Below are 26638 nucleotides of genomic sequence, written 5' to 3'. Positions count from 1 at the left end.
TCAGTTACTTCTTCACATAGAGATCAGTTGTTATCTCCAAAACATTACTAAGTACTAAATCTGATAACTTAACATTTGAGGTATTCTCCCATAACATGCTGAGTAAAGAAAGTCATTAAAAGGATCAACAAGGAATTTCCTCTTGGTTTCCCCCACATTCAGATGCTTCATACCAGACTACTCAATGTAGGATAGTTAAAATCCCTAATAATAACAACACTACAATGTTATGGTATTCTTCAATTTATTTTCAATATTTCCTCTTCTGTTTTACCTGTTGCCCCAAGGCTCTATAACTCATAAGGAACAACAAGCAAGGGCCAATCCTTGGTGTACCTGCACCAAACCATTTCTTTTTATTATTCATTCACAGATGTGGACATCACTGGCTAGGCCACATTTATTACCCATCCTTAATTGACTTTGAGAAGGTGATAGTGAGCTGCCTTATTGAACCGCTGCAGTTTATGTAGTGTAGGTACATGCACAGTGCTATGAGGTAGGGAGTTCCAGGATTTTGGTCCAGCAACAGTGAAAGAATAGTGATATAGTTTCAAGTCAGGATGGTGTGTGGCCTGGAGGGGAATTTGCAGGTGGTGGTGTTCCCATGCATCTGCTGCTCTTGTTCTTCTAGGTGGTAGAGGTCATTGTCGAATGAGCCTTGGCGATTTGCTGAAGTGCATCTTGTAGATGATTCGCACTGCTACCACTGTGCGTTGGTGGTGGAGAGAGTGAATGTTTAAGGTGATTGATGGGGCAAATCAAACAGGCTGCTTTGTCGAGAATGGTGTTGATCTTCTTGAGTGTTGTTGGAGCTGCACTCATCCAGCCAAATGGAGAGTATTCCATCACACTCCTAACTTGCTCCTTGTAAATGGTCGACAAGATTTCGGAAGTCAAAAGGTGAGTTTTTCATCATAGAATTCCTAGCCTCTGACCTGCCATTGGATTTTTATGACTGGTCCAGTCATTCTCTGGTCAATGGTAACTCCCATGATGTTGATGGTGGGGGATTCAGTGATGGTAATGCCATTGAATGTCAGGGGGAGATGGTTAGATTCTCTCTTGTTGGAGATGGTCATTGCCTGGCTCTTGTGTGGCGTAAATATTACTTGCCACTTATCAATCTAAGCCTGAATGTTGTCCAGGTATTGCTGCATATGGACAAGGACTGCTTCAGTATCTAAGGAGTCACGAATGGTGATGAATGATGCAATCATCAGTGAACATCCCCACTTCTGACCTTATGCTGGAAATCCCCACTTCTGACCTTGTAATGATTTCAATCACTCCTTCCTGCTGAGCCCCAGTGTTCTCCCTCTCCGTTACTGTTATATCACCTTTTATATGTAAAGATGTGAAATCATAGAATGGTTACATTACAGAAAGAGGCTGCTGGGTCCATCAAGCCCTTTCTGACTCTCTGCAAAAACAATTGTGCTAGTCCTAGTCCCCTGCCCTTCCCCATAGCCCTCCATATTTTTCCCATCAGACGCCTATCCAATTCTCTTTTATAATTGAATCTGCCTCCACCACTATTCTAGGCAGTGCACTCCAGATTATAACAAATTGCTGCCTAAAAATGTTTTCCTTATGATGCCCTTAGTTCTTTCATCAATCACCTTAAATTTGTGTCCTCTGGTTCTCGATCCTTCTGCAAAAGGGAACAATTTTTCTCTATTCACTATACCTAGATCAGTCATGATTTTGAACATCTCTACTAAATCTCCTCTCAACCTTCTGTTCACCATTCTCAAAAATCTTCTCTGCACCTTCTCTAAAGCATTCACAGCCTTACTAATGTGAGGGGGCTAGAATTGCACACAGTACTCCACTGAGGCTGAACCAGTTTATTTTTTAAAAGTACACCATAACTTCTTGCCTTTGCACCCTATGCCCCTATTTATAAAGCCAGGAATGTGTATGCCTTCTTAACCTCTCTCTCAACCTGACATGCCACTTTCAACAATTTGTGCATACATACCAGCACATCTCTCTGCCTCTATATCCCCTTTAGAATTGTACCCTTTATTTAATATTGCCCCAAATTTCATGCCACATGTCCGCCCATTCCACTGGCCTGTCTGCATCCTCTTGAAATCTCTCACTGTCCCTTTTACAATAATTCCAAGTTTTGTGTCATCTACAAATTTGCAGCAGGTAATGTCACTGCCTCTTGAGCCAGAAGCTCTGGGTTCGATTTCTACCCAAGAACTTGATGGCTAAGGAAGGTGCAATCATAATGTGGCCAAACAGATTGACTATCAACCTGAAAATCCTTCCAACACACCCCAATGGCAGGCAGTAAGAGTGGGAGAGATTCCTGGTCAACCATTTGATGGAAAAAATGTTGGTGCCTCTAACATCATTATTCATAGCTCCAGAATACAGCGCACAAATAAAAGCTCATGTTGCTACAGCAACTCAGACTCCCTGAGTGAACTATAACACACCACCACACCCACAACTAGGGCATTGATATATATCTTGAAAACCAGTGTTCCTAATACTGACCCCTGGGGAAGGTTTGCCTTCCAGCAATGTGAAAAGCAACAGTTCATTACTTTTTTTGGGGATGAGGGTTTGTGGCGTATGGCGTCCATGTAACAGGTCTGCAGTGCAACTCATATAGACTTTACAGAGCAGCGGTCAACTTTACAGTGTCAGCCAGCAGGTGACTCGTGGCAGCCATTTTTGATCAGTGTCTTTTCTTGTATTTTTTTAAAAACAGGTACTCTTTAAACAGTTCAATATATCTGTGGTTAGCTGGTGAAGTTGTAGGTAGCTCTCAACCAGTCAGTTTCCTGTCGTTGTGACACTTGGTAGTGGAAAAGCCTTTAGAAATAATAATCTGGGACAAAATGACGGAAAATGGGATTCCTTGATTTACAACAATGAATTCAAGACATGTGAATATACAGAGAGGAGTTTTTAAAACTGGTTCTGCCAAGCAGAATCAGAAAAAGAACAAGCAGGAGGAGAAAAGAAACATAACAATCATCTGAAACACTGCTGGAAAAGATCAGGAAATATCTCCCTCTCTCTGGAAGCTAAAAGAGTGTCTTCAGCAGAGTGCAGACCTTAACAAAGTCAACAGCAGAATTCTACAGGAAACCACCTAACTTCAGATGGCCACAATGTTCAACAATCTATGCCTCAAAGACAAGCAAAGGACATAACTGTATATTCTTTCAGCTTTTATTGGGTTCTAACTTTCTTATTTCTGAGATGTGTGTGTGTGTTGTCACATATTTATTATTTTTTCTCGGGCTTAGTGACTAATAAACTTACTCTTTTTTCACTCAATAAAACCTGGTTTGATTGGCTCCTTATTAAAAAATAATTACATTTGGATTGTAAAAAGCATTTATGGGGAAAATAAATTTTTAAAAACCTTTGTTGCGACCAACCAAGGGGTCTGAATAAACTCATGACTCCTCACCCGATCGTAATAAAATTGGGGGCTGGTCCGGGGTTTGTTCCCACAGACTAACAAAAGAATTAGAGTGGGGAAAGTAAATTGTTCCTTTGAAAACAATTTTAAAAACTGCAAAAATGCTTTCTTGAGTCTGTAATACTAAGGTGTGAAAATGTTCACATTTGATGCCAGTGCTTTTCTAGAAGAGGGGCAAGTTACTTATGAGGATTTATAAGTTCTGTCCCTTGAAGAGCTATAAGTGATAGCCAGGCACTTAGAATTGGAGCTTCACCCAAAAGCCATAATATGTATGATGATAAAACGCATGACCAGAGAATTTGGTTGTGAACCTAAGACAAGGGTAAGAAAAGAAATAGAGTTGTCCAAAATATAGCTAGAACAGAGATGAAAAGAGTTAGAACTCCAAGCATCAGGGAAAAAAAGAGAGGAAATAGAAAGGGAAACAGAGAAAGCTTTCCAAAGAAGACTATGTGAACTGAAAAGAGAGATAAAGGCAGCCGGGCAAGCATCAATGCAGTCTGATGATTATGAGCTGATCCACAAACCCTCATCCCAAAAGAAACACCTCCCTAGTCACCCCAACCAACTGAAAAGGATAGAAGGCAGGAGAGTGATAAGAAACTGAGCACCAATGGGAGGGAAGAGACAGCTGGAAATGCAGGGGGCCCTCCTCAGGCCAGAAAGGATGGTGTTGAGAGGAAAATCGAGGTCAGGAAGCTTATGTGTTTTAACTGCCGAAAGGTAGGGCATCTCCATGCTGACTGCTGGAGTCTACAGGGAAAATCCATTGGATTTATCAGGGCACATAAACCCCACGCAGAGAATGGGAGTCAGTCAGTTAACATAGCAGACCAGGCTATGGCTCTGACTGCAGCAGCAAGTCCCTGTAAATGCACTACTGAGGGTGTGGATGAGTTTAAACGAATCTCTGAGAGTTAGTAGGATTTTGTATCAGAAGGATGAGTGGCCACATTTCCCCAGGGTGAGGCAAGTAAGCCTGTAGTGATACTGAGGGATACAGGGGCCAGCCAAACTCTCCTGCTGGATAAAGGCCTGACCTTTCCACCAGAGAGTGCAATAAGTACTAGGCCCATCTGGCGTGCAAGCTTGTTTCAGGATCGGTGACCATGGGAGCTGCCTCCAGTTTGCCTATAGATGGGTTCGACCTGCTCATTGGCAATGACCTGGCAGGATCAAAAATATTAGCATCTCCAGTAGTCTCAGAGGAGCCAAGTGAGGCCAGGGAGACAGAATAGCTGCAGAAGAACGTGTCTGGCATTTTCGCTGACTGTGTAGTAACCCAGTCCATAGCCAGGCAAGCTCTGTCAGTGGAGGCTAAAATGGCACTGTAGACAGATTACACTACTGTCTGGTCATCTGAAACCTTTTTCAGAAGTAATCACAATACTCCAGTTGGAAGTATTCTGAACTAATAGGAGGATAGTGGCAAACTTTCAAAGGACATAGACAGACTGGTGGAATGGGCGAACAAGTAGATAAAATTGAATACAGACAAGCATGGTATGATTCATTTTGGTAGGAAGAATGAGACGAGGCAATATAAAATAAAGGATACAATTCTATAAGGGATGCAAAAGCAGAGAGACCTGAGGGTGTATGTAAACAGGGCAGAGCCGGTGAGAAAATGGTTCATAAAGCATAGGGGATCATGGGCTTTATAAATAAGGGCAAGGAAGTTACGATAAACTTGTATAAAACACTGGTTTGGCCTCAACTGGGGTATTGTATCCAGTTCTGGGCACCAAACATTAGGAAGGATGCAAAAACATTAGAGAAGGTTCCAGGAATGGGAAACTTCATTTTCATGGATAGATTGAAGAAACTGGAGCAGTTCTGCTTGGAGAATAGAAGATTAAGAGGAGATTTGATAAAGGTATTCAAAATCAAGTCTGGATAGGGCAGATAGGGAGAAAATGTTTCCGTTGGTGGTAGGATCAAGAACAAGAGGACAATGACTTAAGGTGATTAGTAAAAGAGGCATGAAGAAAAGCTTTTCTTCACAATGAGTGATTAGGATCTGGAATGCACTGTCTGGGAATTTGGTTGAGGCAGATTCAATTGAGGCCTTCACAAGAGAGTTAGATAATTATCTGAAGTGAAAAAGTTTGCAGGGCTACTAGGAAAAAGTGGGGAATGAGATTAGGTGTGTTGCTCTTGCTGAGAGTCAGCTTGGACACGATGGGCCAAACGGCCTCCTTCTGTGCTGTAACCATTCTATGATTCTATGGTTTCCTTTCTGATGACCGACTTCCTATTCGTTATATAATTTTTTTCAGTATGTTTAGCAAGTATAGGTCCTTTATTTTCTCCTTTTGTTAAGTCATCTATCCCACTGTCTATGATCTTAACCCCAGCCCCAGTAAAACATGAATTTTCCTACTGAAGGAAAGCTGCAAGAAAAAAAGTCTGTTCTGCTCATCCAGTTTGTCATCAATTGGAGCCTTTCCCAAGCTCAAAGCTAACAATTTTTTTACATTAAGATAAAAACAAAATACTGTAGATGCTGGAAATCTGAAACAAAAACAGAAAATGCTGGAAAAACTGTGCAGGTCTAACAGCAATTCTGGAGAGAGAAACAGAGTTAACGTTTCGAGTCCTCATGACCCTTCTTTAGAGCCTCTGATGAAGGGCCATACGGACTTGAACCGTTAACTCTGTTTCTCGTTTCAATTTTTTTACATTGTTTACTTGTCCCCAAATCACACTCTTTTAATTTTTTGCGAAATCAAGGAATCCAATTCCATTTAAAATATTTTATAGGGTTCGTATTTGCGACAATAGGTAAATTATTCTTGTATTCAATAACTCAAAGACCAATGTTCCCTGTGCAGCCATGCAGCAACCCAAAAGTTCCTGTGCACTTTGTACACAACTTTGGTCCTTTAGCTTTTGTACATGCATGGCCATGCAAAAAAAATTAAAGGGGCCGTGCACTTAAATAAATCACTCATACACTCCAAAAAAAAAGGAATGTTGGTGAAGACATTATTCCTTGTTACTCCCGATCTAACTATACACAAATAGACCTCACAATATTCACTCTATTTAAATCCTTTATTATTTGTTTAAAAAGTCTTTAGTTCCATTACCTGTGCCATTTTTCCTTTTCATGTGAATAGTTTTAACTTAGTCTTGCTTGATAAGTCAATGGTCCAGCAACATTGGTTAATGTAGTATGTTAAGCGGTAGAGAGCAGGTCACATTCTTCACAAAGTAAGATCGCAATCCCCTATAATTTCTGAAACATGTATTTAATTTCTATTGTCATCCTTGCTGTTTATTGGAATTCAGAGAATTTGTGCATGTTATTTTACAAACTCAGTTGAGGGAGCAAGTATTTTATTTTCTGTAGTTTTGCAATATTGGAAAATATATGTAACATATTATATCAAAAACTGTTAATATGTAGGAGTTCTAATGAAGAAAATATTAAGAAAGTGTTTTAGATAAATAAAAGTTGCATTTCAATTGCTTTAACCCTGCACAAAATCTTTTGTGGGGTGCTTACTCATTACTACTTTTGTGTTTGTTTCCTGTTCATCTGCATTTCACTGATAGTGGCTGCAACTGTTTAAACTGATCTAATACAGCAAAAGACCATTGTGGCTAAAAGTAATTTACATTTATGAGTGTTCAGTAAAATGCTGCTGAAATCACAAATCTTTTAAATTTATTATACAGGAGAATGAGCACCAGGGTGCCAGCCTTGACTCAGTGTGGCACTCTCCACACTGACTCAGAACGCCATGGATTCAAACCCAACTTCAAAGACTTAAGCAGATAGTCCAGGTTGACACCTCAATGCAGTACTGGCACTGTTAAAAATGTCTTCTTTAGAATGCGATGTTCCAATCAAGGTCGCATCTGCCTTCCCCCTGAATGTAAAAGATCCCATGATGGTTTTTGAAGAGCACGGGAGTTCTCCTAGTGTTTTGCCCAACTGTTATCCCACAACTAGTAAAATCAAATTAATCCGTTATTTGTTTCATTAATATTGCTGGGATCATGGGATTGATATTAGCCTCTGTCAGGTCTGAGAGCACAAATGGGCAGCCACTAAAAATATCGCTGCTGACCTGCTTGCCAGTTCCCCAGCTCCATCCCAGCCCCTGGACCATTTTTGTGGAGGTAGGATGATGCGGTGGCCGAGCTACCCACCTGCGCTTAGCAGGTAGCCGTTCCAGCTCATTAAGGGACACTTGAGGCCAATTTAATGAGGGTGAATGGGATTTTCTCATTAACCTTCAGGTTCCAGGAGGTGGCAAAGGCCAGTTTAACCGCATGGAGACAATCTTCTAGCTGCAGACTAGGGAAACAGCACTCTAGGCAGGTTCAGAGGCTCTCACTGCCTGCCAGAGTGCAGCAGCAACTGCAGGCCATCCTGTGGAGGGGTTTGCCCCCGCCCCCAACTGCCCCTGCCCCACCTTGGTGGCCCGGCTGCAAAAGCTATATTTTTTACTTAAACTTATAAAAAGTTGAAGAGAAGGTACTTGCATTCTGAAACTCCCTTTCCCTCATTTGCTTTCCATTGTATCTTCCTGCTGCCTTGAAACTGGAAGTCTTCTGATTGTTCTCCAGCTTCAGAAATCTGCCCACTACCCTTAATTGACCAGTCTGTTTCCCAAATGGTGCAGGCTTCTACCCCCATTTGAGACTATTGGCATGGTTCAGAAGCCCGCTGTGAACATCCTACCTCGTGTGTACAAAGTGACCTGCTACATCTCCCTGCATGACAGTGGCTACAACCCAAAAGCACTTAATTGACTATGATGATATCATTAGATTGTGAAATGTATATAAATGCAAATTATTTCTTTCTTTACCAGGACATGAAAAAAAAAGTTAGTTTATCCAGTCCACATGCTGTAGCTGTTGTGTTAAATCAGCAACCCGGCAAACTACGAATTAAAGATTTGCGAAAGGGTAATTCATTCAGAAACATTACTACATGTGACATTTACCTCTTCAAGTACAAATAAAAGTAATTATTTTGTTGTGAGTAGTATACCTCAATCCTCTATCTACTGAATGGAAATAAGGAGCTGCTATGGATTTGATGTGGCAGGGCAGCCTAATTGTTCAAAGAGTCTTCCAATCATGCTCATTTAGTAAATTATGTGTTCTTAATCATTCCTCTGTAAACTGCAGTTTATCCAAAATCCTGCTGCCCATATCCTATCCAATACCAAATCCTGCTCACCTATCATCACAATCCTCACTGACCCACTACATTGGCTCAAATCTAAACTTCTCAAAAGCTTTTATTATATTACTTTTAGCTGTTTGTGAAATAATATTTCTGTGTTTTTGTAAAAATAATTAACATTTTAAAACTGTTCTGTTACATATACCAAATAGGTCTCATCATTTAAAACTTAATTCAAGCTTTATCAATACCCAGTTGTGTTTTTAATGCTATTATGAAGCTTCTGCAAGTTGTTGGTGCATCTTCTTTTTTGATTCCTTGCTAAATAATGCTAACAAGCACTCTTACACATGCACTAATGTCCAGTCTGAAGCATTGACAAATGATTAAACGTGGCATAAGCATGATATTTATGACATTTATGATATTTTTCCAATTATTATCACCTTAACCCTTTATTTTCTTTTTAAGTATTAAGTAGTATTCAAGGAACATCAAAAAGCAGACAGGCAAAGGAAGCAGTGTTTAATCAAAAAGTCAAAAAAGATGTTATGTCGGAACGGGCTAACCAACTACGATGGTAAGCAAAAGATAAAATAGCAATAGTGCATTTTGTATTTTTACTTTTGCAATGTAAAGTGCTCTCCGTGTATAATTTTAATCCTTTAAAATTTCCTATTGGCACAAAAATACCATCTGCTAGATAAATTAACTTGGAAGTATTCTGTTTTAACAAACTAAGGTCTATTCACCGAAGTCTCCAGGTGAGCATTCTGTTTTATAATTTGTTTGGTGATCACACTAAACATGTCTTTCTATCATTCTTTAGGCAGACACACCTTGGTAGAGATCCAATTTCTGCTGAAGCTAATCAGTTGGTTCTGGAAATAAGACAGCTGGCAGAAGAAGAATACAAGGTTTGAAATAATTTAATACCATATATATAAATTTAACAGTGGTCATTTGACCAAACATCTCTTTGGCTCCAACCCAAGCTCTGCAAAAAAACCTGCAGCCAGTGCAAACTGGATGCAGAGTCAATGCTCTGGTTTTTTGTCTTCTCTGTGTATAATATGCCTCGGTTCCATTAATGTTTGGGAGTATGATTTTCAGAACTGTAATGTTTTAAGTGTGAGGTAATATATCTTGTGAAGAAGAACGAGGGTTTCAAGGATACATTCTATGGAACATTAAAGGACATCCACAAACAGAGGAACTTGGGAATTCAAATTTCCTGAAAGCTTAAGTGCAGGTATATATAAAATTACCAGTAGCATTGAGGTGAAGAGTAGAGATAAAGACAAATCTGTAGAAAGCAATGGTGGAGCTATATAGTATTGTGTGCAGTTTTGGACAACACATTACATGAAGGACATTAAAGCCATAGAGAACATATAGCTTAGCTTCATCAGATTTTGTCAGAAAGGGTAAATTATTTTTCTGAGAATAAATGGAGCATTTAAAATTCTGAAAGGTTTTCACAAATGAGTAGGGGACAAGTCCAGTGGTCAGCTAGGCTATGGGGATAGCTAGATGTGTAAAAGGGTGTGATCATATAGTGTAAGGCAGGACAACGGGGGGAAAAAAGCTGTATCCTGAACAGAAATCAGGAGGATTGCATTTGGGAGGAATTTGGGAGCACTGAAGAGGCAGGGTCTTCAATTTTGTTGAAATAAAACTTTTTGAGCAAAATTACATTTTTAAAGTAACTATTCATTTGAAGCTAGCTCATGCAAAGTACCCACTCATAGCAATAAATATTATTAATTGAATTCATATTAAAAATTCTAAAAATAAAATAGACGGAGCTTCGTAGAACACCACTGAAAAAGCTCAACACTGTCTAGGACAAAGCAGCCAATTGATTGGCACCCCGTCCACTTAAACATTTACTCCCTCCACCACTATTGAACAGTGGCAGCAGAGTGTACAGTCTACAAGGTGCACTGCAGCAACTTATCAAGGCTCCTTCAATAACACCTTCCAAACCTGCAATTTCTACCACCTGGAAGAATAAGGGCAGCAGTTGCACGGGAATACCGCTATTAATAGGATCCAAGCCGATTGGTGAAGTCGAAACCAAGGCTTTTCTTTATTGAGAGTTTATTGACTTGTGCAATCTCACAGCTGTTTTCCTACACAACCCAGTGTCCCAGCTATCTCCTATTTATTTGTGCTCAAAGACAATTAATACCCTCATCTGCTTCTCTTAACCTTAAAAATGTAATTGACATGACATTAACAAACCTTAACAATGTAATTGGCAAGACATTAACAACCACCACCTGCAAGTTCCCTCTCCAAGTCAAACTGGAGGTGTCAGCTGTGGCTCAGTTCATAGCACCCTCGCCTTTGAATCAGAGGGTTGTGGGTTCATGTCCCACTCTCGGAAAACCAAGAACTGTGATTGTACTCGAAAGAGTTGCAATCTGTGACTGTTGATAACTCGAAAGAGTTTCCAAGTCAAACTGGAGGTGTCAGCTGTGGCTCAGTTCATAGCACCCTCGCCTTTGAATCAGAGGGTTGTGGGTTCATGTCCCACTCCTGGAAAACCAAGAACTGTGATTGTACTCGAAAGAAGTTGCAATCTGTGACTGTTGGTAACTCGAAAGAGTTTCCAAGTCAAACTCCATCCTGACTTGGAAATATTATCACCGTTTTGTCACTATCGCTGGGTCAAAATCCTGGAACTCCCTCACTAACAGCACTGTGGGTGTACCTACACCCCATGGACTGCAGTGGTTCAAGAACATAGCTCACCAACACCTTCTCAAGGGCAATCAGGGATGGACAATAAATGCTGGCCTTCAGTGATGCCCACATCCCATGAATGAATTTAAAATAAGAAAATCAAAAGGGCAATTCTTACTTTACCACTGATAAATTATTGGCTCAGGTGTACCAACACATTTACGTTTAGTTTAACATGATATTTTCTGAAGGAAAGAAAGATCAACAGTATTTATTTCACAAGTGAAAGGAAAGGACTAATTCACATACACATACAAACATATTGGCCCAGATCTTCAATACCCCAATCTCCCCACACAGAATTCCATTCATCACCTACTGAACAATTATCTCTTACTGACATTTCCTGCCCCAGTGAACACAGATATTTGGAAGAGGCCTTCCCAGCCCATACATGGCACCTCTCTGCACTGAGCAGAGGTAAGGGGCTGGATGTTTGCAGAGTCAAGAAGACTCCATGGACCTTTAAAAATGGCAGATAGGACCCTGATGTGTGGAAGCCCCACCTCCATTTCCGACAGAGCCCATTTTTTGCCTGTAGGAGAAAGGGGAAGGGTGTGATTCATACAGAAGGGGATCCCAAACTCAGCAGGGCAATTTGAACTTAGTGCTGAGTTCAAACAGACTCTGCTTTGGCTTTTACAATGATGTTAACCTGCAGTGTGGGTGTCACGAATTTATGAAGAAGACATGGACATTCTTAAAGAGCAGATCGGGTCTGTTTAACTGTCAGGATCTGGAATTTTTTTAAAAAATACCCCTGCTATTTAAACTGAAAAAATAAGGCTGACGCTAACCGTGATTGTTAAAAAAACTCTGCTGGACTACTTTGATTGAAAGGCCAGCTGATGTAGCATCTGTTTGAGTAACTTCAATAGAATTCTTTGTGGACTGTTCATTATGAATGCTTGGCTGAGTTTCAAACGTTACAATTAACTCAGCAGGGATACTGAGTTCACAGTCTGATTGACAGCTTAAGGAGCCTATTAAAATATTAGGGGTATGAACAAAAAATTGTTTTATAAGGGATTACCCATTTGAGATTTAAAAGCATTGATGCTTTTGTGAATGGGAGTTTTTTTTTATCAAGTCTGTATAGTGAAAGCTTTATTAGATTTTTATATAAATCTATTGTTTTCTTTCATCTTAATGTGGCTCCTGAGGTCAACCATGATAGACGCTGGGTGAATTGGCATTGAATTGGCATGGGGGCATATGAGGAGCCATGGGGGTGAGGGATTGAGAACCTAAAATCTTCTAAAACACTGGGGAAAAAATCCCAGGGAGCCATAACTGGCCTTCTAATCAGCCTGTCTCAGCACTTACCTGCCCTTGTGTTCTCCTAGAATCTGCTTCCATGGTCGGCAGATCCAACTTTATCCCACAACAGCCCCCACCCGGTGTGCAAATCTCACAATTTGGGGCACTTTTAATCAAGACAGGTCCAACAAGTTAGGAAATTTCCTGATTCAAGCTACCCACCCTCAGTAGTGAAAATCCAGCCCAGAGTAACACTCCCCTAACCCACCCATCCTCCTCCACGTTGATCATCATTTTAAACAAAGCCTACTCATCTTACCCGAGCATATGTTTCCAACCTCCATGAGGACAATCATTTAAATGATCATGCTCTTCTGCTAGAAAACAACACCCACCCACCACTCACCATAATTTTAGTAACCAAATTTTGCTGAAAAGAGAAACATGTTGCTGAAACAGTTCATCTTGCACTCATTCGGACAAATGCAAGAATACCAAATTTAAAACAATCACAGCAATTTGTACTACAGGAGAAAGGAGTGCTGATTGGTTTTCTTGATTTTAATTCCTAAAACTAAAACTTATGTTCTAAAATATATAAATTATTAACTAGATTTTCGCAACAAATTATCCTTCAGGAGGCAAAGGGCTTGATTGGAATATTAAATGAATACTTTTCATGCTGCCAATGTAGCAGCAGAGGAGGAGGTAGTAGCGATATTTGATAGGACAATAATAATAAGGTACTTAATAGGTTGCTAGTAGTTGAAGTAGGAATGCCACCCAGTAAAATTTAAGTTGTATTTGACTTGATCACTTCCTTTGATGAACTAACGGAAAGAGTTGGTGAGAGACTACGATTGAAGTTGTGTATATGGATTTTCAAAAGGCCTTCGACAAAGTACGATATTATAGATTTGTCAGCAAACCTAAAACGCATAGGATTAAAGACAAAGTGGCAGCATGGGTACAAAATTGCCTAAGGGCCATAAAGCAAAGAGTAGTGATGAACAGTTGTTTTTTGAGACTGGTGGCAACTGATCCCCGGGTTCAATATTAGGACCACTGCCCATTTTGATATGCATGTATATAAATCACCTGGATTTAGATCTACAGGACATAATTTCAAACTTTGTAACTAATACCAAACTTAAAAATGCAGTAAGCCATGAAGAAAAATATTAGCTGACTTCAGAAGAACATAGACTAGTGAAATAAGCAGACAAAGGACAGATGAAATTTAACACAGAAATGTGGTGAAACATTTTGGTAAGAAGGATGAGGAAAAGCAAAATGCACTAAATCGTACAATTTTAAAAGAGCTGCAGTAACAGAGAGACCTGGGGGTGGTGGTGTAATGTAGATAAATCCTTGAAAGTGGCAGGAAAAATTAAGAAGGCTGTTTAAAAAGCAAATGGGATTATTGACGTTATTAGAGGAATAGATCACAAAAACAAGGAAGTTATGCTAAATCTTTATAAAGTACTGTTTAGGCCTAGTACAATTACATCTTTTTAACCTTCCTAATCCTGCCGCTACATCTTGATGCTCCCCCGACATCCACAGCAGAGGTGGAGGTAGCCTACTGACTGCTTCGCCTGATCTGTGATGACCTTGGAGGGCTGAGACCTGGAGGGCCCCGGCCTGCTTTCAGGGTCCTGCTGTGTGGCAGTGGCACCGTCCTCGGCCTATGGAGCTGGAGATTCTGGGGTCACAGGAGGAGGGGATTTGGACACTCCCGGAGGCACCTCGGTGGACGACCCCGGGTTGTGCACCTGCTGGTCCTCCTCCCTATGGGTGCCCGAGAGCCCCGAACTGACTTTTTAACGAGAAGGGGAAACTGGAATGAGATCGAGCTTCCCTGCACCCATCTCGCGTTGACACTGTTGGAGGCCAACTATGGCGTCAGCGATGGAGTTGAGCTAAACAGGAGAATTCTGGCCACCACACTTTAGGAAGGATATCAACATTGGAGAGAGTGCCGAATAAATTTACCAGAATGGTACCAGGGATGAGGGACTTGTGTGGAAGACTAGAGAAGCTGGGTTGATCTCCTTAGCATAGAGCAGGTTAAAGGAAGTTTTCAAGGTGCATAAAATCATGATAGGGTTTTGATAGGGTAAATAAGGAACTTATTTTAAACTTAGCAGTGGCAGAAAGGCACAAATTTAGTGATTGGCAAAGGAACCAGAAATTGCATGAAAAAAATATTTTGTATGTACATCAAGTTGTTGTGATTTGGAATACACTAAATATTGGCTAAATCCATGAAAGGGGAAGAAACATCAGGATAATGGAATTAATCTGATAGCCCAGCCAGTGTGACATAAACCAGATAGCCTCCTTTGGTGCTACGTCATTCTATGAATTTTAATTCTAGGTTATTGGTGAGTAGGTGCTGCCTGTTAATTTGATGACTCTTTCCATTACTTTGCTGATGATTAAAAGTAGGGTGGTAGAGCATTAATTGACTGGCTTAGATTGGGTGGTGAGTTAAATGGTAATTTGCTTTTAAATTCCTGACAATTACTGAAGGTATTAAATACTGAGACAAATAGTTGGCTAATTAAAATAAATTATATATCCAGTTATCCTATTATTTATAATTAGCCAAATCCTACTTGTGGAATTTCTTTCTTGTGGTGGTAGAAATAAGCATTTTCTAGATCAATTAGTGTCATACTTTTCTGGGAGAAATTAAGAACTCAACATAATGCTCTCTAGAATAATAACAATATACGTTTTCTAATACAGTTTTCGTTGCAGGTTTAGATGTTTAACTGTAAGCTTTTCAACCAGGAATACAAATATATATTTTGAGTTTTAATACCAAAAACCATAATCTTTAAAAATGACATTTCTGGAGTCAAATTTAAATATATACGATATAAATATATAAGATATATTTTATCAAATAGCATGTGAACTAAGAATATGTATAAAATTTCCTGAAGTTATATAATAATTTTAGGTGTAGTATTCTGCCTTGAGTTATTTAGCTGTGGCTACGACTAATATGTAAATAGAGATGCAAATATTGGAGGCACAAGTAGTTGGCTTCTTGCTGGTGGAAGGCAACCAAGACCACAGAAAAGATTGGCAACAATTGGGAGTTAGGGCAGATTTCAAAAAGAACGCCCAAATCAGGATTGATCATGAAATGCAACTCAGGCTTGGGATCAAAATTGAAACCCATAGCATGATATTAATTTTGAATCTAAATCCAATTTTAAATTTTGTGCATAAATGCTGAACTTTAACTATGGGCTATGAACTATGAGCAGAATCTGTGTCTTATCAGCTTAGTTTTCTCAATCCTGTCCCCTCCCTCACCAGTGTGCATTAAAATATCAAGGACAGCTGTGATGGAGAAAATGTACCCAACAAGCCCACTTTATATTTCCCGTACTATTAATTTTATATCAATAAATCATGCTCTTTTGCTAAGTGTGTGTTACTAACCTGAGTAGGATAACTGCATAATTTCAATGTTCTTCTAAAATGTATTGATTATTTTACTAATTTGTATGACTTTTTTATGTAAACCATGTGGGTTGTGTATTTGTGTAACTTTTCATAATAAAATAATATGATCCTATGGCAGAATAGCAGATGAATAGGGCATAAACCAATTTCTATGCTATTCTAATACAGCATTGCAAAGAATGATTACATATTATTGAGCTTCTTCATTACTTTAAAAAATGAATATTCATGCTCTGCCAATTACTCATCCAATATCCTTTGATAAAAATTAACTACACTAATCTATAAGTTATTCACATGACTTTATATTGCAAAAAGAAAAATCTGCTTTACAGTTGACTGAGACAGTTTAAGTCCAGATTTATTTTCTGCACATTTCACAGATTTCTGCACTACTTACTAAAAGATTTGAAGAAAATTGCCAAGACGATCAGCTCACCTGATGAAATGATTTTGTCACAAGTTATTCAGTTACCTTTTTCTGAATGGCATGGACCTAAACTGATTAGGGGACATGATAATGCAGAGGATCCCTTTAACAACCCCTTTAAAAAGTTACAGGATGGACATGATGTCAATGCTTGGTAACAAGACTGCCTCAAATATTGTGTCATAGAATCACACAGTGCAGAAGAGGCCCATCGAGTCTGCACTGACACATGAGAAAAACCTGACCTACTTACCTAATCCCATTTACCAGCACTTGGCCCATAGCCTTGAATGTTATGACGTGCCAAGTGCTCATCCAGGTACTTTTTAAAGGATGTGAGGCAACCCACCTCCACCACCCTCCCAGGCAGCGCATTCCAGACCGTCACCACCCTCTGGGTAAAAAAGGTTTTTCCTCATGTCCCCCCCAAACCTCCTGCCCCTCACCCTGAACTTATGTCCCCTCGTGACTGACCCTTCAACTAAGGGGAACAGCTGCTCCCTACCCACCCTGTCCATACCCCTCATAATCTTGTACATCTCGATCAGGTCGCTCTCAATTTCTCTGCTCCAGCGAAAACAACCCAGGTCTATCCAACCTCTCTTCATAACTTAAATGTTTCATCCCAGGCAACATCCTTGTGAATCTCCTCTGCACCCCCTCCAGTGCACTCACATCCTTCCTATAATGTGGTGACCAGAACTGCACACAGTACTCCAGCTGTGGCCTCACCAAGGTTCTATACAACTCCAACATGACCTCCCTACTTTTGTAATCTATGCCTCGATTAATAAAGGCAAGTGTCCCATATGCCTTTTCCACCACCCCATTAACATGCCCCTCCGCCTTCAGAGACCTATGGACACACACGCCAAGGTCCCTTTGTTTCTCAGAACTTCCTAGTGTCATGCCATTCATTGAATACTTCCTTGTCAAATTACTGCTTCCAAAGTGTATCACCTCACACTTTTCAGGGTTAAATTCCATCTGCCATTTATCTGCCCATTTGACCCTCCCTCCTATATCTTCCTTTAGCCCAAGACACTCAACCTCACTGTTAACCACCCGGCCAATCTTTGTGTCATCTGCAAACTTACTAATCCTACCCCCCACATAGTCATCTATGTCGTTTATATAAATGACAAATAATAGGGGACCCAGCACAGATCCCTTTGGTACGCCACTGGATACGGACTTCCAGTCACTAAAGCAGCCTTCTGTCATCACTCTCTGTCTCCTTGAACTAAGCCAATTTTGAATCCACCTTATCAAATTATCCTGTATCCCATGTGCATTTGCCTTCTTTATAAATCTCTCATGTGGAACCTTGTCAAAAGCTTTGCTGAAATCCATATAAACTACATCAACTCCACTACCCTCACCTACACACCTGGTCACCTCCTCAAAAAATTCAATCAAATTTATTAGGCATGACCTCCCTCTGACAAAGCCATGCTGACTATCCCTGATCAAACCTTGCCTCTCCAAGTGGAGATAGATTCTCTCCTTCAGAACTTTCTCCAATAGTTTCCTTACCACTGACGTGAGACTCACTGGCCTGTAGTTCCCTGGCTTATCTCTACAACCCTCCTTAAATAGCAGAATCACATTAGCTGTTCTCCAGTCCTCGGTCCAATGGCCAGAGAGGAATTAAAAATTTGGGTTAGAGCCCCTGCGATCTCCTCCCTTGGCTCCCTGAGCAGTCTGGGACACACCATCCAGACCTCGAGTTTTGTTCACTTTTAAGTCTGCCAACACCTCCAATACCTTGTCACTCCCTTTATGAATTTGCTCAAGAAACTCACAGTCTCTCTCCCCAAGTTTGAGGCCTTCATCCTCGTTCTCTTGGGTGAAGACGGATGTGAAGTATTCGATCAACATTCTACCGATGTCCTCTGGCTCCACCCATAGATTGCCCCCTTGGTCCCTAATGGGCCCTACTGTTTCCCTGGTTATCCTCTTCCCATTGATATATTTATAGAATATCTTGGGATTTTCTCTACTTTTACCAGCCAGAGCTTTCTCATATCCCCTCTTTGCCCTCCTAATTGCTTTCTTAAGCTCCACCCTGCACTTTCTGTACTCCACTAATGCCTCTGCTGATTTGCTTCCCTTGTACCTGCTAAAAGCCTCTCTTTTCCTTCTCATTGTATCCTGAATATCTCTGGTCATCCATGGTTCTCTGGGCTTGTTACTCCTTCCTATCACCCTAGAGGGAACATGTTGAGCCTGTACCCTCTTCATTTCCTTTTTGAACACAACCCCCCCCCCCTCCCCCCGGGCATCTGCCCTTCTGTAGATTTCCCCACAAAAGCTACCTTGGCCAGATCCTGCCTTATTTTACTAAAATCCACTCTCCCCCAATCCAAAACATTGTTTTGCAACTTGTCTATTTCTTTGTCCATAACAAGCTTATCTTGCTTATCTTATAACAAGCTTGTCAAGATAAAACTGCAGTTGTCATGATAGCAATTTTGACCATCTTTTAAAGGATACTGGATTATAGTTCCATTCTAACAAGCAATGCTTCAGAAATAGAAAAAAGTAAAAGAAAAGACAAGAGTTATCAACTGTTCTAATATACACATTGGTATCTTTGTGATAAAGTTGCCAATGCCTTTTACAAAGAAAGATGGAAGTGCATTATAGGATGCTGGGTATAACAATGATTCCAGCAATTGGCTGGTAATATATGCTAAATGAAAGGATATTCCATATGGAGAGGAGAGAATACAAATTAAGAACAGCACAAATTTAGACCACACCTAGAATACTGTGAACTATTTTGGTCCCCTTATCTAAGGAAAGATTTACAGGCATTGGAGGCAGTCCAGAGAAGTTTCACTCAGTTGATCCCGGGTATGGAGGGATTCCCTTATGAGGTTGAATAGCTTGGGCCTGCACTCATTGGAATTTGGAAGAATGAGATGCGACCTTATTAAAACATATAAGATTCTTAGGGGGTTTGACAGGGTAGATGCTGAGAGGTTGTTTCCCCTTGTGGGAGAGTCTAGGACCAGAGGGCATAATCTCAGAGTAAGTGGGGGAGGCGGTGGGGGGCTCCCATTTAAAACAGAGATGAGGAGGAATTTCTTCTCAGAGTGAAGTCAATCTGTGGAATTCTTTACCACAGAGGGCTGCAGAGGCTGGGTCATTAAGTATATTCAAGGCTGAGTTAGACAGATTTTTAATGAGTAAGGGAGTCAAGGGTTATAGGGAAAAGGCAGAAAAGTGGAGTTGAAGATTATCGATTATCAGATCAGCCATGATCTCACTGAATAGCGGAGCAGACTCGATGGGCCAAATGGCCTACTTCTGCTCCTACATCTTATGGTCTTATAAATTACTGTGCTTTTAATGGTGGTATATTCTTATAATGAAACCTCACTGCAAATAAATAAGATTTAGAGTAACTTCCATCCTATAGCTTTTCAACAATATGGATGACAATTAAACATTGCAGGGCTGGATGTATAATGAAACAGCATTGTAGCCTTTCACCCACATACCAGGTCTGTAGCACGGAATAAAAGAATTAAAGTTCTTTTTGCTTCCTAATTATGAGATTGGGCATTCTCAACCTAATGTGGGCCAATGGCATAAATTGGGTCCTCTTATTTCATTCTAGCTTGGCAATCTCACTACAAGGTTGGCTAGTGTGGTAAATCCTTCCATAGACCTTGCCCCTCTTACCTCTCATACCTGTACTGCTTTAATCTAGCCTCTTGTGCATCCTCAATTTTAATCATTTCACCAGGTGGCTGTGCCTTTGCTTGACTAAGTTCTAAGCCCTAAGCCTTCCTACATCTCTCTGCCTCTCTATCAGGGTGACCAACTCTCAGGTAAAAAGTTAAGGGACACTTTAGCATGGGGGCCATTTCAGTGGGCAGAAGGTGCTGGTGTCAGAGTAGAATGGGTTGGGGAGCTGGTTCCAAACCTGTCCAATCGGGCAGCCGGGAGCAATGCAAATTTTCAGTGACTGAGATATATGAGACAAAGCGTTTCAGCAAGCTACAACCCAGGACATGGGTCAATAGCCTTGATTAGAGGATGAGCCCATAAAATCCAAGACGGTTGGTGACACTGCTTTCCAGCTCATTTTCCTCTCTTAAGACTCTCCTTAAAACATACCTCTTTGACCAACCTTTTGATTATCTTACCTAATAGCTCCTTATGCAATTCATCATATTTTGTCTTGTAATGCTTTTGTAGTAAGCAGTCTGCTTCATTGGCACCCCATTGATCACCATAAACATTCACTCCCTCCACCACTGATGCACAGTGGCAGCAGTGTGTACCATCTATAGGATGCATGGGGATCACCACCGCCTGGAAGTTCCCCTCCAAACCGCATACCATCCTGACTTGGTACTATATCACCATTACTTCGCTGTCACTGGGTCAAAATCCTGGAACTCCCTTCCTAACAGCACTTTGGGTGTACCTACACCACATGGACTGCAGCGTTTCAGAAGGTGACTCACTTCTCAAGGGCGATTAGGACTGGGCAATAAAAGCTGGCCTAGCCAGCGATGCCCACATCCTGTGAATAAATAAAAAAATGTTCCTGTGAAATGCCTTGGGACGTTTCATTACATTAAAGGCTTTATACAAGTTGCTGTTGAATGGAAATTGTTGTAGCAGTTTGAGTTTAAGCAAAGGCACCTTGTTGATTCAGAGTAGACGAAAATTACTCTTTGTTGAGCCCCTGCTTTATAGAAAATGGATTTTAATGCCAACAGATAGATTGGCATTATTTGGCAGATACACTCAGGCAGAATAATATGCTGGTGTGAAATACTTCGGATATATGCTGGTAGGATGCTATGCAGAAGTCAGAGCTAGAGCATGCTGTTCGAAAACAGTACAGAGAACTTGACTGTTTATTTGGTACATTTTGTATTTGATGTTGGACTGCTTGGTGTTGACACTGCGTACTAGGAGTGAATAAGCATTTTATTGTTTTGATAAGCACAGAAAATCAGCCATAAAATTTAAATTCTTTTTGATGGAAGTTGCTTAATTCCTTCAGTGAGGACAGTGAGGAAGGGACAGACATAAAGAGTCATCTAAAAGCTTTGGTCTATCTAATTTGGATAATGCACAACTAGTTTCTGTGTGCCAATTACCACATAAGTCAGATTGACTCTATTTACAGAGTTGGAAATTGTTAGTGTACAAGGCGGTGAAATCTGTGAATTTAGAAAGGTCATTATGGTATCAAATAAGATAAATTAATCATTTTCTTTGAAATGAAATGGGACATGTACAAAGGTGCTTACTCTAGATGCGTATGAACCACATGTGAAAATGTGGTACAGAGTGCCTTTGTGCTTATTTAAAAACATTCTTGTTCTGGAGTTAGCATCTGGATAAGGATGTTGGAATCAGTGCAGATATTATAAGTTGTTTGCAAACTTTTTTCATATATCTAGAAAAGTATTATTTCAATTTAGAATTTCTCTGCAAATATTTATAGATATAATCCATAAGACGGTCACAGAATCATCTTAGAATATTTACATAATATTTTACATAATATGCATCTCAATGTCTTTGTTAATACATATCTTTAAAAATCAATTTAATAATGGTGTTCCTCTTAGTGGAACTCTTACTTCCACATAATATAACATGCTTTCCAGCAAAGATTCATTTTTTATCTGTCACGAGCATCAATGTTTCCTTATCAGCTCGGTGGTTTTTCACCATGACCTTCTGACCAGCACTGAACCTCTGAGTTTCATGCCTCATGTATCATGACTCACCTTCACTTTGTCTTGCTTTCCTCCTCCTATTCTATTGATGTCAGGCTTAAGCAAACCAAACCTTGTCCCTAGAAGCATATTTATACACTAACTCGTAAGGTGAGCCATCTGTTGTGGACTATGGGGTTATCCTGTAAGAGAACAGAAAATCACCTAGCCAGTGTCACCTAGCAAAGACCTCTTCACAATCTGAACACATCTTTCTGCAGCACTATTTGATGGTAGGTGATATGGCGGTATTAGAGTGCATTTGACTCCATTCTTACTCTGAAATATATCAATCTCTTCTGACATAAACCATGGACCAAAACCAAAACCTTTGGCAACCCATAAATTGCAAACCAACTTCTCAAAACCTCAATAGATTCAGCACTTGTGCAATTAGGCATAGACTCAACATTTATCCACTTGCTGTAGCTATTGACCAAAACAAAGGCCTGAATTTTACATTTGCCGGGCGCGCGCAATTGGCGGGCCCCGGACCAGTCGGGAAATGGACCGCCGACCGAGATCGGCCCTTAAACACAATTCCACGCTGGTTGACCAATTAACGGCCAGCCAGCGTGAAACACACGCTGAACTGTTCAGCGCTGCCGGGGTGGGGGCGGGAAGAGGGCGGGCGATGACTTTTCTGCGGGCGGGGGTGAGTGCTGTGAGACAGCTCCCTGAAGGCAGACCGCCACCTCAGGGAGCTGCAGACCTTCAAAATTTTAAATAAAGGTTTAAAAGGCTGCCAAAAAATGTCCATACATCACAATCAACCACCTGAAAATATACCGAATAAAAGTGCTGTCCACAGATATTTATTTTTATTTTATTTCATAACGGAGATTTCATCCCGCCCTTGGATGAGCTTTGATGAAAAATGCAAAGTCCGCCTGGCCGATTTGCCCGTCCAACAACCGTAAGGTTGGACGGGCCACGAAAAATCGAAGACAATTGCGCCGTTAATGGACTTAATTGCTCTCTTAAATGTTGGCAGCCGTGCTTCCGACTTTTGCATGCGCTCGCCGAGTGAAATATAGCGCGAGTGCGCGATGACATCAGGACACTCGCCTGCCGTCATCTCGTGTGATTTTACTCCTGATCAGGTCGGGCACGCGCCCGGCCACGGGACATAAAATATTCTGCCCTTGACCCATCCAGGACATCCTTCTCTCTCCAGCCCTGTGATATTCGTTTTAATCAATACACCCACCCCTCCTCCGTTCTTTTTTTCTCTATCATTCCTGAATACTTTGTATCCAGGAATATTTAGTATCCAGTCCTGCTCTTAAACTGATAATTTGTTTATTAGTGATGTTGATCAAGGGATAAATATTGGATAGGGCACTGGGAATAAGTCCATTGTTCTTCTTCAAAATAGTGTCATGGGATCTATTAAATCAGGGTCGCCTAATCTTTTAGCAAAAGAGGCCCTTCGGTCCATCGAGTCTGCACCGACACGTGAGAAACACCTGACCTACCTACCTAATCCCATTTACCAGCACTTGGCCCATAGCCTTGAATGTTATGACGTGCCAAGTGCTCATCCAGGTACTTTTTAAAGGATGTGAGGCAACCCACCTCCACCACCATCCCAGGCAGCACATTCCAGACCGTCACCACCCTCTGGGTAAAAAAGGTTTTTCCTCATATCCCCCCTAAACCTCCTGCCTCTCACCTTGAACTTGTGCCCCCTCGCGACTGACCCTTCAACTAAGGGGAACAGCTGCTCCCTATCCACCCTGTCCATGCCCCTCATAATCTTGTACATCTTGATCAGGTCACCCCTCAATCTTCTCTGCTCCAGTGAAAACAACCCAAGTATATCCAACCTCTCTTCAAAACTTAAATTTTTCATCCCAGGCAACATCCTTGTGAATCTCCTCTGCACCCCCTCCAGTGCAATCACATCCTTCCTATAATGTGGCGACCAGAACTGCACACAGTACTCCAACTGTGGCCTCACCAAGATACTATACAACTCCAACATGACCTCCCAACTTTTGTAATCTGTTCCTCGATTGATAAAGGCAAGTGTCCCATATGCCTTTTTCACCACCCCACTAAGATGCCCCTCCGCCTTCAGTTGGAATATTGTGTCCAATTCTGGGCACTGCATTTTAGGAAGGATGTGAATGCTTTAGAGACATGCAGAATAGATTTACCAGAATGGCTCCATGGATAAGGGACCTCAGTTGCGTGAATAAATTGAAGAAGCTAGGGCTGTTCTCCTTAGAGAAGTTTGAAAGGAAATTTGATAGAGGTGTTTAAAATCATGACGGGTCTAAGTAGAATAAATGGAGAGAAACTGTCCCCATTGTAGAAGGGTCAAGAACCAGGAGACAGAGATTTAAAGTGATTGGCAAAATAACCAATGGTGACACAGCGAGTGGTTAGAATCTGGAATGCATTGCCTGAAACCGTGGTGGTGGCAGATTCAAATGTGGCCTTCAAAAGGGAATTCGATAGGCACCTGAAGAGAAAAGGATTTGCAGAGCTGTTAGGAAAGAGCAGAGGAGTGAAGCTAGCTAAATTACTCCTGCAGGGAGCAGCCACAAGCTCCAGGGGTTGTACTGTAAATATTCCATGATTCTATTCTAGGATTCTATCTGGTCATTATCATATTGCTATTTGTGGGAGCTGTTGTGTGCAAATTTGTTGCCACGTACATTTCTCGCATCACAACAGTCAATAAGCTTCAGAAGTATTTTTCTCGTTTTTCATGTAGCGTCCTCATTGATCGAGGGTTGCTAATCATGGGTGGAATTTTCCGAGCCCACTGGTGGCGGGCATGGAAAATATGGCGGGACCCACTTCACAACGACCCAAAGGCAGGTCGCGATCTTCTGCTCAGCCCGCCAACTGATGGGCCACATTTCCTGCCATCGGTCAGCAGGGAGCTAATTGTAATACATTAGCATATAATTAAAAGGCCATCCCGCCAGGCTCTTGGAACCCCGCCGTATCGTCCGTCCACATCGGTGGGAAAGCACACCGACGTGTTTCACAACAGCACGCAGGTGATTTGCACTTGGCGGCCTTCACTTTGGGGAACTGAGGTGAGTGAGCAGCAGTGTTCACCACAGCTCGCCTATTGTTTACAGGCCTCAGGGGCACCGGGGGGGGGCGGGGGAAACTGATGCCCAGCCCCAGAGGTGACCTCTGAGGGGTGGGAGTGTCTGGGGGCAAGCTCTGGCCAGCCTCGGAGGCAACTGCTGAGGGGCAGGGGGTGACCTGGGGCAAGTGCTGGCCAGCCTCGGAGACGACTGCTGAGGGGGTGGGGAGGTCAAGTGCTGCCCTCGCGCTGCATCCCACGCACGGGCAATCGAGGTGGGGGCAGGATAAGCAAGCGAAATGGCCACTCAGTAGGGACACCTGTATAAAATGACCATGCCTCTGCAAGTAAGACAGATTAGACAAAGCCACAGTGATATGATTGGGGTCGGGCTCCTAGCCTGCCCGCCCATGCAAGCATTGCGGAGGCACCAAAGGGCCACCAAGTGCTCCATATCTTACCCCCCTACACCGGCACAGGCTTCGAGTCCACCGCCACTTCATTGGACTGCAGAGCAGTTGGACTGCACATGTTGTACAATCTCCTCGCCAACGCTGGCCATGTAGCAGTCACTGCTGGAGGCGCTCATAGCCCCTTGCAATCTCAGCATCCCAGTTAAGAGCAATCTCCCCCATGTCGCAATCATGCAGCGCACCCATCTCTGGCTATCCGAAGGGTGACCAGCACTCTCTGGGAAGCATTAAGGGGCAGTCACACAGGGTCAGTAAAGGTGCTAAGTACAGCCATGATACCACACCTCTCTCTCTCTCTTTCATGCTGCTGGAGAACCACATCAGGATCATGGATGTGATGGAGGAGAGAGCGACTGAGGCTCCTGGCCATGCAAAGGCAGGAGCAGCAACCTCATGAAGAAGGGGCAGCAGGGGCTCCCGCACTCGCTGCCCAGGAGCGGCAGTGAGTCATGGCTGGTCGGCGCCTAGCGACACCCAGGGCCTATAGACGCCGCCTGCCATTCCTGAGAACCAGTGTCACCGACGACTGTCCATGTTAGGGACCTGGTGACTCACATCTGCCACTTAATGCAGGACTCGGTGCCAAGGGGACATGGAGGGCATCCACTGCCAGTGGCTGTGAAAGTGACTGCGGCGCTCAATTTCTGTGCCAGTGGCTCCCTTCAGGGCTGCACAGGTGACCTCTGTGGGATTTCACAATCCGCCACCCACAAATGCATCCATGAGGTCACGGATGCCATCTTCTCCATGGCACGCAATTTTGTGCATTTCGCCCAGGACCAGGACAGCCAGGATACAAGGGCCATTGGATTCGCCCTGATCTC

General features: G+C 41.9%; 1 protein-coding gene across 4 annotated transcripts in view; it reads left to right on the top strand.

Moving 5' to 3' along the window:
• The window catches only part of cfap221 (cilia and flagella associated protein 221), a 192100-nt gene that overhangs the window by 80979 nt on the left and 84483 nt on the right, over positions 1 to 26638 (top strand). For all 4 annotated transcript variants that reach the window (XM_078552370.1, XM_078552368.1, XM_078552369.1 and 1 more), the window contains 3 exons: positions 8287 to 8383; positions 9078 to 9186; positions 9436 to 9523. In XM_078552370.1, coding sequence (XP_078408496.1) covers positions 8287 to 8383; positions 9078 to 9186; positions 9436 to 9523 — 294 coding nt within the window. The remainder of the gene's footprint in view (positions 1 to 8286; positions 8384 to 9077; positions 9187 to 9435; positions 9524 to 26638) is intronic.

This window comes from Cetorhinus maximus, chromosome 11 (genome assembly GCF_964194155.1).
Source record: "Cetorhinus maximus chromosome 11, sCetMax3.hap1.1, whole genome shotgun sequence".
Classification (NCBI taxonomy): domain Eukaryota; kingdom Metazoa; phylum Chordata; class Chondrichthyes; order Lamniformes; family Cetorhinidae; genus Cetorhinus; species Cetorhinus maximus.
This window is presented reverse-complemented; position numbering and strand designations above follow the sequence as displayed.